The following is an 18226-nucleotide window of genomic DNA, read 5'->3' on the forward strand; positions in this document are numbered from 1 at the left end:
AATTTTTTCGGACCTCGAAAATATTAATTTCGTATGTACAACGATAGCGAGCGAACACTGGGGATTTAAGTTATCATTGCAGGTTATAACGAAGTAAACATTCGCGTACGGAAAATTGAATTAGCCTGGTTATTTATAGAAAAGAGTCTGCTTGTATCGACGACTTCTCGATTTTTGTTGTTGTTGTTAAAGAATACCTTGCTGGTCTGTCTCAAATTATTTTCTTGAAATAAGATAATAAAATAATAAGGACAAGATCAAAAGGAAATCTCTCTCTATTCGTTGGGGAAGCAATAATAGTAACCGTGATAACGCGGACAACATAATTTTCATGATTATTATTAAGTCGTCGACCTAGGTTGCGATTTGCATACCAGCTTATCAGTTTATATCCAGTCGTACGCGTGGAACGTCGACGAGCACGCCGTTCGGTTTGCCGACCGGTCCATGCAGCTGATTAAAGATCATCTTTACGTTGGAAAAATTGTTTATACGCGATCGGTAGTCCCCGCTTACATCTGCTTTCGTGCGAACCTGTTACGCGAATACGTAAACGTATCGTGCCCTTTCTTAGTCACGGACGAGGAGAAAGAGTGAAAGGCATAAAATGATCATCGATCTTCATCTTCCATCGTGATTGCATAGTGTAGCTTCACTCGGATATTACACACTGTTAACTGAATAGTTGAAAACAGAAAATAGAGTAGAATACTCTCGTACTTTCGTTTCTTTAATAAAAAAAAAGTGTGGGGGAAAGCCATCTTGCATAATTGAAAATCATAAGCTCTGTTCAACAATTTTTTTTTTATATGAATTCAATTCGCTTAATAGAAGATCTGTTTGCTGGGGTTTATTTACTTTTGTATATCGAATGATACAAAAATAATGTTACTCGTTTTCAAGATGATCTCACCAATGATCCTTTCGTAATGTTCAATATACGATTAGTTTCCCATAATTTACGATAAGAATTCAGGTGGCAGGGTACGTTTCCAGATCGCTCTGGTTCTCCATGGAATATTAGGTGTAGATTAGGCGCAGAAACAGTGTAACAACGTAGACAGGGGTATCAATCTGAAATCAAGCGCTAATTATAGCGTATTAAACGCAGCCAGGATGTTATCAGAAAGCTATTATCCCGTAATGGCGAGCTTGATTAATGGAGACGTCAATTTTGACAACGAGACGGAGGGATTAGCGGCCGCTATCTCAACGTTCATTTTTCTCCAATCTCGCAATATGATAATTACATCCTGAGCCGTGTGGCAGATCTACGGGTCACTCCGCGGTGTCCCACTTATCGAAACAGTCCCCGCGATTAGCCAACTCTAAATCCTGCTGGTCAACCGAGTCTCAGCGCGATCGCGAAGACCTTTACGGATATTTCTCTCGTTAAGAGGAGAATTAAAAAACGAAACACGCACGTTCCACGGACACGCAGCCGCTGGCGAAGCCATTTAATTATCATGATTAACTCGATTAACTCATCCTTCGCACCTACCGTCTCTTCGAAATATCCTCTTGGCTGGTAGAAATCTACGCGGCTACCAACTAAACCACCTTAATCCCGGATGACGGATTCGTAGCGATGATACATAATAGGAAATCACACGTTCGATATCGATGTGACAATGCATATTGTGTCGACCGAATTAATTTCTTTATTAATTAATTAATTCTTTAATAATGTTCCTCGTGGACGTCAAATTAAACGCGTAATAGTAAGATTTTGAAGGATATATTTTCCTTTATCGTGCGTCGAGTTCAAACGGATTCTTGCAATTTTATTGTGCAAGTACAGCGAATATGTTCCATAAGTGTCGCTGTGGACCACGCGGCGACACTTGTGCATCATTCACCGTCCATAGTCGTTCCTACGTTTCCATAGGTCCAACTTTGAACCGCCTCTACAATTTATAGACTCACCATGTTGTTCTCCACTTGTTCCCAAAACTGAACTGCAGTCGAAGCACGGATCGCGCCATTGTCGGTTTAAATACCAAACACCTAGAAACGGCCGCAAGCGTAAAACTTCTTCGCGACTGAAAAGGCTCGGAAAACGGCGCGCATGGACGTCGTTTTTCATCGCGATACGCATAATTGGCTCCGAACGACGCGATAGTTGTTTCCCAGACGATACCGCGAGCTCCCACGCACGCAACGAGTCCCATCGGCATGGAAATGAAGCGATCGGCCGAGGGCGCTCGATTAGCGACAGTTTAACGTGTGGGTGACTGGCGTAACGAGGAGCAAGGTCAGTACAGCGACAGAAAAATCCTCGAGCGTCGATTATTTTCTCACGACGTCGTAAAAACGGATAATCTATTTTATTCACCTTCGCCTCCTGACACGCGGCATTTGCGTTTGCTGTTGCCTAACGTCTCGCATTAGCGGCTACGCGAATCCTCCAGTCGCGACACGGTGCACGACGTTGCGGAAATTACGAGCTCGTAAAAGGATATCGCTGGCGCCAGTTTCTGCGTGTCACACCTCGAACACATCTGAGCCGGGAACTGCGGGCACACGACTTCCTGGTGCGTTAGTCACGCTCGTTAATGCTTCGCGTATCGCCAGATGAATTTAACCCCTTCGGAGCCACCCTCCATTGTCTTCGTACGCGTTCAGACAATACGTATTCCGAACCGGTGTCCCTAATCGCTGACGTGAATGGTAATACTTGGAAAAGGGAACCTCCAGGATAAAATAGACAATTATAAAGGTATTATTAAGAAATATTGTTCATAATTTTCTTTACCTTCAGCAACGTAGCAATATTTATTTAAACATTTTTTAGTTTCACTTCTCACGACTAACGTCTTCTATAAATTCCATATATAGACATGACTATTATAAATTCATATTCCCATCGAAATGATAATTATCTATGACTACCATTTTCGTAGATAATTTGTAATTATATTAAACACAGGAACTTGAGACGTACATGGATCTTTGATAATCTTCGTTTTCTTCGTCCTCTATACAGGGTGTCTCGGAATTTGTGCAAGAACCGGAAATGGAGGGGTAGCTGAGACGATTCTGAACCACAATTTCCTTTGCAAAAATGTTGTATCGTTCTTCGTTTTTTAATTATTAACGAAAAAACCACCGACCAATCACAGCGCCCGAGTTGCACGCGCTCAGCCGCGAGAGCATAGGCTCGAGCCAGGATTGGCTGGTCTACAACAGGTCACGGCGGGCGCTGTGATTGGTCGGTGATTTTTCGTTAATAATTCGTAAACGAAGCACCATCCGACATTTTTGCAAAGGAATTTGTGGTTCAGAATCGTCTCAGTTATCCCCCATTTTCGGTTCTTACACTAATTCTGGGACACTCTGTATATATCTTATCAACGTCGAACGTTAAAATTCGTCAAGATTATTATTATTCGTTCATCTGTAATAATTTTATAATAATTTTCAGAATACATCGTACGTCGCGAAATCTATTCCAAGAAAGCATGAATTAAACGCCGGCAAATATTTGAATAGATATATTTTCGAAGGCCAGCGCCGAGCGACATAATTAATGATTTACAAGAAAACGAGCGCCGAGTAATTTTCCAAGTCGCAGTCGCGACAGGGATCGAGCTCTTATTACTTTCGTGTTGAACGGAATGGGTAGAAAAATGTGTTCGCGCCAACGTGGCATATAGATTTCAATTCTTGTTATTTACAAACCATCTCGGTGCTCAGCGTGCGTCTCGAGATCGTAACGATCGTCAGATGCTAATCGGTAATTAACCCGCGACTTTTATCGATATCCATCGTCGAAATCACTTTTCCATGAAGGTTAATCGATGCCGACGGAATGTGGATAACGCGTTGGAAATTTATTACTGTATGGCAACATAGAACTCCTTCGATTCGTCGCTCCAAGTTCTACGAGTAAATTATTTAGAGATCTGGCGGGTTTCATTTTTTTTTTATAAATAACTTTCGGTTGTTGTCTTGGTTTTCTCGAAATTAAAATCGATCGAAATCTTGACATATTTATTCCGCGAAGCGAACAATCGAAAGAAACCGTTATCGACTACGAGCACTCCACGATTCGCCTTATATTTTCGAAACGACACTTGGAGAAGTATAAACGACGAAATGGAGGAGATAGTTATCGACGACTTAGAAAGTTCCCCCCCCTCCCCTGACAACGAGGTGGAGATTCGCGATTTACGAGCCCCTGGACGTCGTAAAAACATCAAGCTATCGGAGACGAAACGTTTCATGCGGAGATTATAAACAAAATTTACTGCGCGCGTTAAGGTTTCAGTCTCAGATGCGAGGGAATCGGCGTAACGGCAGGTCGAGTTAATTGCAGGGCAAAGTACGCGACTTTCCTTCGCCGTGTCGCGAAAACATTGATATATTACGGACGATAAATTAACGAACTCTTTCGTGGTCGTGTGAACCGCGCGAGTCGCGTTCGCGCTCGTAAAACCTGCCTTGTTACGGAGATGGGCAATGTTCTTATCTGGATACGCGAAAAATTGTTTACTCGTTGAATAGAAAGAAAATTTGAATCGTGGGACAAAACGGAGAAGTAGAAAGCTGCAGAACACGTGCCAGTTACTTTAGATATTTTACAAGTTTTCTCTTTCAGTTTCAATTTAAGAGATTATCGTATTACTCGAGAAGCTACGGTTGCTATTGTAATTAAAACTGCGTCTATCGATAGGTAATTGAAGTGTTCGAAAATCCTCCTGGATTTGAATGAAAACTCAAAGTTCGATGGAACAGTTGCACGAGTCTAAAATTCCTTTTTCGTTGAATTTCTTATATTCTAAGCTGCGAATACGTTTTATCCCGAGAGTTCTTTACTAATAACGCGAGTACAGACTGAGCGTAAAAGGGTTAATAGGAACGGTGGTCGGTCGTTAGCGCGAGGAATTCGCGGCGTAATTGCGAGGCGAATTCTTTCTCGGAGAGATTGCCTGCTCTATTCGAACGCTATCAGCCTTGGTCGCATTTTTTCAGAAAGATTCAAGAGCCAGTTCGAAGCTGGCACGACCTTCGGACCGCTGCTACGAAATTCGTCGTTAACTGTACAAATCAATTATACACACAATTCGGAGTTGGTTCAAATAATAAAGCCTGCTGCGTGTCTGAACTTTACTAGCAAAAAAGTCGAATGTTTTGATCGCCGTAACAGGTAAGCCACGGAGATTATTCAATTCACGAGTAATAAAATCCAAAGTCTTCTGCGGTCTCCATGGTCCTCTCACGGAACAGTCTCATAAACAAACGATTCGACGCATCCCTATTACGAAAACGTAGTTTACAGCCGAAAATCATCTCCCTGTCGACTTTATGGTTTCGTCCACCGGGTAGCCATCGATCGCGAGACCACCGACCCAAACTTCTGGATCCGCGACGATCATTTTTTCCCCCTCGTACATCAACGCCGTGATTGGCCTCAGAAAATAACTCGGAGCCGAGTTATTCTCGACTCGAAGGCCGCGTGCTCGTTCCGCGGTGGCACAATTGCACAATCGCGAATCCCGTCTGATCGAGCCAGGGTAGCCTCTCATTTTCCCTCGTCCACCCCCTGCTACGTCGGTTTTCCCATGGATATCGCTGGCTTTCCCGGCGTGCTGGCCGCGCCGCGGTTTTTTCGCAACGTTGTTAGATCTAACGATGCCGATACCGCTTGTGCAACCGATCGGTAACAGGTTCTGCCGCGGCAGATTCCTCCATGCCGGGCTGTTATTAAAAACGAGGAAAGGATACGTACAAATCACCGTGACCGTAGAAGGCACGGGTAAAAAGCTGTTGGGCACACACGTGGCCGTAAATAGCCGGCCGGCTCGCGCAAACCGATCGATCGGCGATCGACGCGCGATAAAGTATCCTTTGTTGCGGTCTCCTGACGTCTCCGCGGGTGCCGAGGATCGGTGGAGCCAGTGGTAGATGAAGGATGAATCTTTGAGAAATTATGCAGATGGTAAGTGGATGAATGGAAGTCCTAGATTTTAGGTTGTTTCCCAGTGAAATCGATCCTCGTGATGTACGTTGCGACGGTGGTCGAAGTAAGGAGGTTTCTCCTTGTTTAGGAAATAAGCTCACCGAAGAGGACTAAGGTGTATGCTTTTTAGTATCCCTTAGACAAGGGGAAACTTTTTCGTCTCCATCGTCGTTGTGGGAGGGAACAGGATTAATCCTGTGACAAACAGATTTGGATTATTAATCCACTTGCTGCTTGCACACTCAAAGATAAATTCTCCACAGTACCTAAATCTTTATCAATGATTTTACAAATCCTCAGCACTCGTGGATCCCGACTGAACAGTAGCAAGTAAAATCTACAGAAAGAATCTACAGAAATCTTACTAAAAGAAAGATGAGATGAATGAGCTTGGAAAGGTCGTTTTTAAAAGTTCTTTGTTCGCGCTATGTAAATGATACTTAAATGCTATTCGATAAGCTACCGCAAAGAATCCTCCTTCGACTGATATCGTTCCTAACGTGTATTTATTTGTTGAATATTCAACAGACTTATGAATTACAAATATTCTCGAGCAACGACTCGCATGTGTATGCTCGGATTGTGTTAATCTTAAATGAAAACATCGAACAAATATCGATCAACACTTCGGAGCTAGTTTTGACTCGTATTTTTATTTTTTTAACGCGGCAAATGCAATCCGTATTTTGTTTGGATTTTGAGAGAGTACCAAATAAAAAAATTTCTGTCTTTTGGGGTCAATGATCTTTTGCTGTCGTCACGTGACGCGGCGCGGGATAATCATAATCGAAGCATGCTGCCATCTCGCGACGCAATCTCGTACCATACAGCTAGATCTCTCGCTTTCTTATCAACGCGTATCACTGTAATTCGAAGATACATCGATGCTCGTGTTTCATCGTTTCTCGACTCACGACTGATTCGATATTTCGAGCCTGCATAATCTCTGTACTCGAATACTCTTATAAATAAATACAATCGAAAACAATTACAAACGAGAAAAAAATAAACGAGGACAAGTTTAAAGTGAAAGTACCAGAGGTCCTAAGTACCAATACTGAACAGATTGGGATTACAATGTCCCCTTTTTGAACATTAAAGCATAGCTTGAACGAGAATTTAAAACACCAATGTAAAAAGTGATAATTTCAAGGCTGAGTCATTTGATACGAAATTAGACTGGAAAAGTTCTTTTCCATTTAACGTTAACGATCGTAATTTCCATTTTCCAAGCTTATTTACATTTTAAATTTCAAACCACGTATACTTTTATTTCCCAAAACGACCAACTACATACTCGAATAATCATTCCTCTGCTTAAACAATTCCCATGCATACTTATACAATGGTGAACTTTAATTTTGTAGGAGCTGTTTTTAAATCTATCCTTTAATATTTTAAATAAAATCTTTTCTTTGAAATTTTATTTCGACACTTCGGGTTCTCTGTTATTTCCACTTTAAGAGCGGAGAACGGAACTCACCTTTTTGCGATGCGGACAGCAAGACGACGCGTTGCCCATGATTTCCGGAAGTCTTCGACCGCGTCCTCAAACACGTGCACCACGTCCGTCGGCTGGCGACGCCTCGACGTTGGCTTTTTGAGTTTTCGCCAAGCGAACGACTCTTCCGTTCGTCATCGTCTCGCCGAAACCTGCTCCGAGAAAGTTGCCGTTTATTATCGCGGTATTTAAGCCAGCTGGTCCATCGAGAGTTCAGTCACCTCCTGTGATCGGCGGAGGATCGCGATCGTTTCGCGAAAGAATCTTCGAACATTCGCGAGACCATCAACCGTCCTCGATCGTCAACTTTGTTCGAGATAGTCGAATCCAATGTTCGAGATGACTTTTCATTGACCCGTTCACTTCGCGAATCGCGAATTCTCACGTTTCGATTTCGAGACCGATTTTTCCGATCGCGTAGGCGCGCGGATAACTGGGAGTTACGGTAAAATAACCGCAAGAAACTGAAGAAGCCTTAGTAACCGAGAGGAACGAACGAGTTGACAGTAATGCCCCGATAATATGGATTACCGTCCCTCGGCATCGCGGCTCGTGGAAATATAAAGTTTCCACGTCGTCCAACATCCCGAAGCCAGGATCGATCGAGTCCAGGGACGGGACAACATTTATTCCAACTATGGATCGCGAGCAGAAACACCCTGTAGCGATTTATATTTTTTAAAGCTTTTCTTTAAAGTTACTCACAACTTCCCATATTATATTACTGGTCAGTAGATAATTTAGAATTCAATTGTTAATCGAAACAATAAAATACTGCAGACGCTGTTAAAAGTATGGAGCAATTATTTGGATATCATTTAATAGAATGGTTGATTACAGTCCCATAAGTATTCGTAGCCTCTATGTCTATCGAAGTAGTTTGCCTGAATTAAATGATAGATTTTATGTTTTCAAATAAATGTTCCATTATGGATATGTACATGAATACACGCCACACACGTATATATTCATAATAAAAATTTATTTGGAAACATCAAACTTAACGTTTAATTTAGACAAATTTCTCGAATAAATATAGAGGGTATTTAGATAATCGAGTAACTTGAACTATTTGAGTACTCGAGTATTCCGGTACTCGAGTTCCTTCGATCTGTTCGTTTCTCTAACCCAAGTACATTTTTATACCATTTGCTCGCTGGCTAATAGCAGTCAGTTACGTTTCGGTAGCATACCTATTTACCTATGTATTAGCAGAGCGAACTATTTAAGAATGTTCGGACAAGGTTCACCCGGTTGCTCGAGTTCACGGAATAAAAAGGAAACTCGGTGCCGTTTCGCGCTAAATTAAAAAAGCATTCCCGAGCAGCACGTCAGATTCTATTTTCGACTCGGGCAACCTCTTGACACTCATTAGCGTTTTCAAGTTCCCGCGTCGGGAGGTCGAAACCGTGGCCTTATCGCGCACAGCGAACGCTAACGACCGCTTCTTGCATTCGCGCTCGCCGATGACGTACGTACGAAGCGACGGGAGGGAAATGGGCCAGAAACGCGACACAACCGGCCATGAGCAACGATTCGGAACGAATTTCAACGGAATTCACCGAGTTAAGGATCGCTCCTCGAAAAGGAGAAATCATCGCGCGGGTCAACGAACCCGACTCGTTCGAACTTTAAATGAGATGCGGGCAAAAATGATGTATTTCTTTCCGATACCATTGGGGTCGATTCGTAAATGACTTTTTATATACGGTCAGTCCTGTAAGTATTCCTCTCTATGCCTAGTGAAGAAATTTGGCTAAATTAAATGACAGACTCGACGAGTCCAAATAAATGTTTCGTTATAATTATATATACATGAATAAACTTTACGCATACAGTATCGTCTCGAAATAAGCAACACGGTCGGGACCGTCGAGTTGCTTATTTCGAGGGAGGTATGGTATTCGGCTTGACTTTATTCTGGAGCGAGACGAGGGGAAACCCATAGAAAAAGCAAGGGGTTCGGTATAGTGGCAAGTTACGTACAACTAATAGTATTACACATGTTCTGTGCTCTTTCCACTAATCTTCAAACAAAAACGTGGGGATAGTTGATTATTTCGAGACAATACTGTATATATATTTATAATGAAACATTTATTTGGAAACATCAGATCTATCATTTAATTTAGACAAACTTCTTCAATGAACATAGAAGGTTCGAATATTTTTGGGATCGATTGCATGTATTTATAATGAAATTATTTACTTGAAAACGTGAAACCTATTATTTAATTTAGGTAAATTTGGGAAATTGACATGTCTGAAAGGTTTCTTAAGAAGAAGAGAACTAAAAAAATCGATTAAACCAAACTCTACTCTTCCCACGGAAGCCTCACCTCTTCTACGTTAGCTCGAATGGCATTGCTCTCGTAAAAACACAGTTTACGGACGGAAAGATACATTTTCCTCGCACTGGTGAACTTCACATCAGGGTCAACGTTTGTATCCGGTCGAGGAACGGCTGACGAGACAAAAAGTCCGAAGAGGAATTGGCGGGAAACCGGCGCGACTTTCGAGCAACGAGTTTTCGAACGTTTGGGTCGCGGGTCGAGCCGATTTGCACCCGGTCGAAGTTTTCCCAAAAACTGGCTCCCAAAATTCGAGGAAAGTTCCTTGTTACACATACGCTGGCCGTCCGCTATCACGTGTTTACGCGTCCGCCAGCACACGGTACCAATATCCATACGAGTCACCGCTTTATTTTCCACCGTTACATCACTGTCGTCAGCGTTTCGCCGCCTCCCGTCGCGATAGTGCGCGCAGTTTATCGAAACGCATCGAAGTAACAATTTAAACGGCTATTGGGAGTTTCGCGCGACTCCTCCGTCCGTGGCCCGGCAATTTCCACCTTGGCATTCCGATTCGAGATTCGACACACTTTATTTACAGAATGGAAATCTCGTAGGGAAACTCGAAAGCTAGATTACAGATGACTGTGAAGTTTTTCATGGAAATATTTGGAGTGATGTTTTTATTCGAAATATAATTTGTTCAGCTAACGAGGTTCGTCAGACCTTGAGTTGAAGGAATTCGGAATACGGATCGATGAAACAATGTAAATGCAGTTTCAAATGGCACTGAGGAATCTCTGATTTCCATATGAATTCCACGTCGCGCGTTGTAAATGTCCGAGCAAACGAGAGACTGTGAATAAATGATAATTTTAAGTGTTTCGCATTCCACTTTGCCGTGACGTTATTTTTGAAGAGTCTATCACATTCGCAGTTGTTTAACGATAGGTTTTGCCGAGGAACGCGAATGCCACTTTATTTTTGTAGGAAGAGTATCGCGATAGTAACAGTAACGATAACAAGCATAAGACATTCCTAAGCTCGAGAATTACGAACAATTGTCACTTTCATCGTACCCGGTACCTTTTGCAGACTCGTACACCTTCTTGTAACCGCAGTAAGAGGCTGTTGAATGAGTAAACGAAACAAATTTAGAGGCAGTCGACGATTCGACCTCGTTAGCGCGAAATTTGGGTCAGAGAATCGATTCACACACGGCAGGAATAGCTTTTGACAAGTTTGACACTCGAAAGTGGACTGTGGTTGTCGAAGAAACCGAAAGTATTCATTTGCCTTTGATACGCGTAGAGTTTATTACGACGGGAGGACTTGCGATCGCGTTGTTTCTCATAACTGAGAGTAGGTGCATCTCGCTGCAATTTGTTGACAACGTATTTTATTATCAAGAAAGCACGGATACACTGAATTCCATTTTTCACTCGTAAAATATCGAAAAGAATTGATTATTAAAGCGAGGATAATATTCACAGATTGGAAAATGAAGGATAGACCTGGCCGGGGGTTGAAATTGTAAATCTGGAAAAGAAGACGTGAATTTCACACTGGTTTTCAACAAAGTAACTTATACAACAGAAGTAACGTTCACAACTTTGAGAATCAAGGATGTATCGCGGTAAATAACGAAGAAACTTCAAATTTGAGAAGCATACAACCTTACAGCTACGAAATTTTAATCCCGGAATCGATTCGTACTCTAGATAAATCTTCTCCCATCTTGTTCCTTATATTCGCGATTTTCGAAGCACGGGATCGATCCAAGCAGCGCGAATAATCGCATTATCCTTGCGATTATCTTGAGTTATTTCAAGGCGTCCTCCGCCGACGACGGACAGCTAGAAACGCGAGTTTGGAGCGGATAGACGGTTCGTTTATTGTGGAAATTTCTCGAAACACTCGTGAATGTCTTTGGAAAGTTGTCGTTTCGCGCCCTTTGACGATTCGAGCCGCGGAGAACGCGAGGACGACTGGAATCGCGAAGCGCTCGAAACGTAACTGAGAGTGGCCGGTCGCGGTTCATTCTCGCGTGGCACGTGTTGATCGTAAACACTCGCTTGCGTCATCGAGAGTCGCGCGGGGAAACTCGTTTTGTCAATGAAGCGACAGAGCGCGCGGAAACTGAGAAGCTGGTAGCTTCCGTGGTAGCTAGAAGCCGAGAGTATTTTCGTGTCAGCCTCGAAGCACACCGAGAATAAACTCCACGGAAACTTAAAGAAATAGCGACGAAACGTGTCCGATGTCATTCGAGAGGTTATTTAGGGGGATACTACTCCAAGTCCCATCTGAATCGGTCCAGGCGATTAGGTTCTAAAAAAAGTTAGTTTGCTTTTAATTCTTTTTTTTTTTTTTGTATTTCTGACGAGCTCTGTGTGCAATTACGAATGAAACAGATAGCAAATCTGATGTAACATCGATAAGGCTCAAACTGTTCGAAGAACAATTCCCCATTCCTGGGGCATATCAATGAAACAATAACTCGATACAATTAAAATTGAATGCTAGCTTGTTTATGTTGGAACAAGAAATCGGTAGATCTATTCCGCTTTTTACTGATTGACTTGCGAACCTTTGGACGATGACTGCAATGCATTCGTGCCGGTACGGACGTTTTTTTTTTGGAACCAACGTACGCGAAGACTGCACATTCGAGATGCAGCCGTTTTTCTCTACACCTTTACGAACGCGCGCACTCGATAACGCGATTCTACTCGTTCCACATCTTTATCGTTGGAGCGTTCCACTTGAACTCCATTTACCAAGCAATATCGCGAAAAAACACAATCTGCACTTCTTTTTTAGCACAACTGAACCGTAACGGGCTCGCTTAAAACCTAATCAAGTAAACTATTTCTATACTCGTCGATCGCAGCTGACTTGTTGAGAAAATCCCACTTCTAACTCCTTAAAACAAGATAAACTACCATTAAAAAAATGGTTTAACCATAGATTCAAACTAAAAATAAAATATTCAAACGAGATACCACCGGTCTCCGTACCCTTCAACTGAAATTTCGAAGCGCCATTTTAAAAAGCAACGGTAAACAATTCTACTTGCACTGTTATATCGGAATGTATTACTGTTATTTCGTTGTTCGAAATAATATTTTACCCAGCTCTGTAATCAAGCCGCAGCGTTTAATTTCCCAAGGATGCCGAGGCGGAGAACGGGCGCACGCCGATGAAAGCGCGAGATTAAAAAGCACCGCCGGGCGAGCACGTGTCTCGCGCGTATTACCGGCGTTCACGTACGTAATCTTAGAGAGCCAGGAGGAGACTGAAGAAAGCAGGCTCTCGGGGCCTCATTTTTCGCAATGGCGAACGCGATCGTCGCGTCGTTTCTTATCGCCGCGACGCCTGTAAACATTGCTTGCGTCACCGTCGTCGTCGTCGGCACGCAAACCACGTCGATTCCTCGAAAAATTGCTTCGTCCTCGAACCGACCCCATTCCAATCGAGCCTTCCTGTTCTAAGCAACTCTTCCACTCTGGAAGGTCTTATTATCAATTCTAGCTCTCAAATACCGTTGAGTTTGGTCAAAATTTATATATTACATTTGTTGATGCATGTTTTGGGAACGCACGTATCTTTTTTTTAAATATTAATCCTTTCAACGTGGAGTCTTTTTTATAGTACATGCATCACCATTAACAACTTCCATGTCCACTTTTTTCGGGTACTTGTGAAACGAATATGTTCTTGTATGCTTTTATTTAGACACTTTTATTTAGACCATCCCTAATTCTTCTGGAATTCGTTAGTAATGCTTTATGATGGGAATACACAATTGATAGTATTTTTGCATAGTTTATAAATTAATTAATTTAATTAATATTAAGATTGTTTAACACAAATTTTGGTGAAGTAAATAAATTAATTTTAAAATATAATTATACGTTATATTTTTATATAAAATTTTAATTTAAGACTAGGATTAGATACCCTATTATATAGAATTGTTCAGATCGATTAGTAATTGAATGTAAGTCATTAAAATTAAATAATATGGGCGGCTTTTTAATTTATTCAGAGGAATTTATATATTTATATGACAATCCACGTTAAGATTTACTAAAGTCTAGTTAACGTATTGTTGTTTTTAAAATTGGTGAGCATACAAAACACACAATAGAAGGTGTTTAATTCAATTCTTAATTTACTGAGAATAAAAGTAAAGAAATTAAATAGGACAGGAAAATAAGTGAAACACTACAAGAAAGAATGATATAAAATAATAACAACATACGTGATTCCAAATGAGGTCATACACCGCAACACTGTTGATGTTACGTCACGGCTCCGATTCTTAGAATCTTCTAATTGGTTTCTTATCCCCGTATGCGACCTTGCCTGGCTCAATTAAAATTTTCGCCAACGGGGGAAGGACAAAGACAGTTCAGTCGCGTTCGAACCATTCGCGTGAGCAACATCGCGACCGTGTCTTTGGGTGAACAATATACTAACCGGTGCTGTGTGAAATATTATTCCAGATTAAAAATAGTAGATACTGTAGTTAATTCTAACTATAAAATTAAAATCGTTTGTGCGCGTCTATTATTTCTAAATTTCACCCGGTTATAATAATATTATTTGCGAAATGTTATTTTTATAATTCATTTTTCAACGCGATTTTACGCCATCGAGAATAATAAAAATAGCACGTCTAGTCTACACACTATACTGGAAGACCTGAAAAGATGTTCAACAAACTGTGCTTACCTCTTTGGTTGTTCTTTAAGGTTGGTACAATATCTCGATTGCAAAGATAAAACAGCCGTAAAACGAACATGCATTTTATTTTTTACAATGTGTAAGGGAGTGACGTAACAGACTTGCGAATTCTTAATCGCTTGTCTTAAGGGTAGTTTGTATTACTGAATCACGTTTCACATATTTTTACATATTTATATCCTACTTAGTTCTATTCGTACATTTCTAATATTTTGACGTGTTTGCGATACAAATTATTGTTCATGCTCCCTACTTTATTTCATACGAGCTATAAATAGGTAGAATATTAGCTTTTATCAATAATAGTATTTATCCTAGAATAGGTAATAAATGGAAATGAATATTTAAAAAATGTAAGGGTTTCTTCGAGGGGTGTTTCGATGGATTTTTCGAGCAATCACTCCGCCATTGAGTAGTTGATCCTCGAGATGTTCTCGTAGAGAATCCCACCAGGTAGAGAACTCGCGATGTCGAGAGCATTCCTGGAAATCGACTCGATAAAATTTAGTGGATAGATAGCACCAACCAGATAAGATAGTTATAACAGCCTCCATTACATCACGTAAAATGAAGATTAAGCTTAGCTTATAGGTTGTCCCAAAAGTTTCTTCCATTTTATTAATAAGTAATACATACACGATATTTTATGTCGAATGTTACATTATTGAATTGCGTACATCAACATCTAAGGAATTAGATTGTCTATTTATATAAACGCTGGGACACAAAATAACTGAGTCACGGAAGTAACTTTTCGGCAAATCTAATAGTACGAAGGGATACTAAATGAAATTTTGAAAACTTTCTAAATACAAGAAAAATATATATTCCTGATAGTTGCACAAAAGGATTATTTCCATCTGAAATAAATTCTTCAAAAAATCTGCGTTCAATCTGCATATCATTCAAACATCTCGTTAATTCGAACAAAATTCAGAAGCACCAAATTAGAGTAATGAAAAATATGAAAAGACTCTCTCTGCCTTTTATATCGTAACTCACCTACCAGAAGATCGAGCCCACCAGATTTCTGGACATCGAGAGGAACGGCGAGAGTTTGGACGTTCGATAGACAGATCTCGAGGATCGGTCGTAGTCGGTCGCCATAGCCGTCCACCTCGTAGAAGAAACCGAGAGGAAACTGGTTGCGTATTAATAACATTAGCTGCGAATAGAGAAAGGAAAGGAACGAAAGGCCCAGCCCACGTGTAATCAAAGACCCGCTTCCCTTTATCATTAATCAGCATTGCAAACAGTTTCATTAGGCTTTATTATTTTCTCGTGGGGTTATCTGCGACTCCTTAACAGCGTAACTTATGGCGTCCGACAGGCTGATTAGAATCGCCCCGGCCGCAATGTCTCCACGAGGCTGCTGCCATTTATCGTCAATGTCCTGGCTGCCAATCGGCGTGCTGCCCGATTGCCGCGATTCCCTCGTGTCCCCGTGACCCGTTCCGTCCGAGATCGCATGATTTTCCAGGCTCTGAAACGTGGTTCTACGAAACAGAAAATCACCAGAGTCTTTTGCACGTGCGCCAGAAAAAATTACGAAGTTCACCCGTGGTAGTCGACCTTAGCCGGGGTGTATAGCCGCCGTTTTAACTTCTTCGGAAACGAATTACCACGGTGGAACGTCGGTTAACCCCCTGCGACGGTATGACGCGCTTGCTGCGCGTACGCCGCGAGGTTGAATCGAGAATTTCAATTTCGAGACTAAATTCTAGATAAAAAGGGACTAGATAAAAAGATATACAAAATATCAATAATAATAATACGGACGTTATACTGTTCAGAAGATGAGATACACTTTCATTTACGTTGGAATTATTTTTCTGTGTCTGTGAGAATATGAATTTGCATAAATATTTGGTATCGTGAAGACGTGATGAGAGCGAAAGGAATAAGAATAATAGTTTGTTGGATTTCGAAGAAAATTATTGAGGATGGGAAACTCTCAGTTTGGTGATTCTATTTCTGTTCTAATAAGTAGACGTGTACCTCGAGTTTAGAATCCTATTCAATTTTTATTTTGGTTTCGTTATGACAGCGACTGTTACGAATTAAATTCCACTGAATCGTTTCATTGTCTCGTTCGTTTTAGAAAGGGTCAAGAAACAAACACAGGTTTATCAAAACATGTATAACGATTTATTGAGGAGCTATTCAAGCATGTTAAATTTCATGAAATGCAGGTACCTACCTATCTACTCACTAGCGTTACATTAGACGTGCATTTTACTCGCAAAACTGTACGATCTATTTCTTTCGAAGGAGAGTTGCGTAGAATTGCATTAGTTTCGCCGATGATTTATCCCCGTCTAGCACGATCGTGTCTACGGATCCTTAAATTCTAACTCGACGGGGGTACTCTGTACACGAAGTTCTCAAAATACGCGAAATTCTATCCATCGACGTGTCCTTTCGTTAATTTTTTACGTCGCTTTTCTCGATATTTAATTTCACTCGAGAGAGAGATTTTACTTTCTAACATTTGTTGAATTTAGACGTGGAAACGGAATTCTCTCGAAATATTTAGATAGACGACTGCGCGCGACCGTGCTAGACACTGGATTAAATCTACGTTTATAATCTGCCTACGTTAGTTTTGATTGCCAGTCTTCAATGCTCTGGTTTTGTCCTTATTATTCGTCGTTCGCATCTCTAGTCGCCCTTTGCGCACGCTCTGTCCGTCACCGAAGCCCAAAAAACGCCTCGAATTTCGAACGGTCGATTAAACTTTCGGATCCGAGAGGGTGCATGTACGATAAAAAAAGAATTTAGAGCCCGAGGTGGTTGGAAATGGCCACTGCAAACAGGAGAGATCGAGATTCACTTGTTCTACGATGGTATTGTTTATTTTTCTCATCGTTACTTCATGCTTGAATTTATTTACTACAAGTGCATCTCGCTTTCTCTAATTTTCACGATCACCGTCAACCACTCGTTACTCTATTATTTTTTTTTTTTTTTTTTTTTTTTTGGATAACAGAGCAACATTTCTCGTTTCTTTTTTAACGATACAAAAAGTCCGTTGTCTAATTATTACAAACTGGAGTAATTTTAGTCATGTGCAACGAGGAATCGGAGATGGGCAAAATTCTTGTGTAAGTAATAAACTTTTAGATCGCCAATGAGAGGCAGAGAGACTTCGATTTATTATTTTGTTCGATAGAGATTCCAATTCGAATTGTGAGATGAATTTATACTTTTTAAGTTTTACGAATTCGTTGCACGATATTTGAACAAAATTTTGCCCAACTCAATTTTTCCAATCAAGAGAAGTTACTCGAATGGAAAGCTAAAGTGGATGAACTAGGAAACGAAAAAGTTTCGTTACAGATGGGCTCTCGATTCTTCGTTGCACGCGATCGTTACTTAAGCTACTAGTCGGAGAATCTTACAAACTTAATTTACATAACCCATCCTTGTCATTATCGCGACGTCCAGGAGCTGATCTAGCATGAAGCAAACGAAGCATCGACTTTGGGGCCCTTTTCAGTTACTGATTTTTTTTTTATTTAAAGCATAGAAGAAATAATTCTTTTAACATTTTTCTAATGTTGTTTAGAACTGAATTCCACAAAGCATGAATTTTATCTTATTTTTCAAACAAAACAATTATTTCCAAGCTATTTATACCTTCGCGAATTAATTACAACGGACGTTCTTTCAGGAAATTTTCGAATTTGCCTGAAATAAAATATAATATTCTCCAGATTTGAT

At 40.9% G+C, this 18226-nt stretch overlaps 2 protein-coding genes across 5 annotated transcripts in view; both read right to left on the bottom strand.

Annotated features, from left to right (window-relative positions):
- The window catches only part of LOC128892040 (NAD(+) hydrolase sarm1), a 120311-nt gene extending 110149 nt beyond the window's left edge, over window positions 1-10162 (bottom strand). Inside the window, exons 1-2 of one of the 2 annotated variants that reach the window (XM_054152093.1) lie at window positions 9803-10162; window positions 7446-7615 (exon numbers count right to left, since the gene is read on the bottom strand). In XM_054152093.1, the coding sequence (XP_054008068.1) occupies window positions 7446-7484 (39 nt within the window). In that variant the 5' untranslated portion in view covers window positions 7485-7615; window positions 9803-10162. Of the gene's footprint in view, window positions 1-7445; window positions 8424-9802 lie in introns of those variants that run through there. The other variant, XM_054152094.1, reaches the window with a different exon arrangement.
- Window positions 10163-14566: 4404 nt separating this feature from the next.
- LOC128892049 (serine/threonine-protein kinase NLK) overlaps window positions 14567-18226 on the bottom strand; it is a 187570-nt gene continuing 183910 nt past the window's right edge. Inside the window, exons 10-11 of one of the 3 annotated variants that reach the window (XR_008461000.1) lie at window positions 15506-15999; window positions 14567-14985 (exon numbers count right to left, since the gene is read on the bottom strand). Coding sequence is in view for 1 of the 3 variants with exons in the window: in XM_054152119.1 (XP_054008094.1) it covers window positions 15765-15999 (235 nt within the window). In the remaining 2 variants the exon portion in view is untranslated. Of the gene's footprint in view, window positions 14986-15189; window positions 16000-18226 lie in introns of those variants that run through there. The other 2 variants (XR_008460998.1, XM_054152119.1) reach the window with 2 other exon arrangements.

The sequence above is a fragment of the Hylaeus anthracinus genome, unplaced genomic scaffold (genome assembly GCF_026225885.1).
Source record: "Hylaeus anthracinus isolate JK02 unplaced genomic scaffold, UHH_iyHylAnth1.0_haploid 12002, whole genome shotgun sequence".
Taxonomy (NCBI): domain Eukaryota; kingdom Metazoa; phylum Arthropoda; class Insecta; order Hymenoptera; family Colletidae; genus Hylaeus; species Hylaeus anthracinus.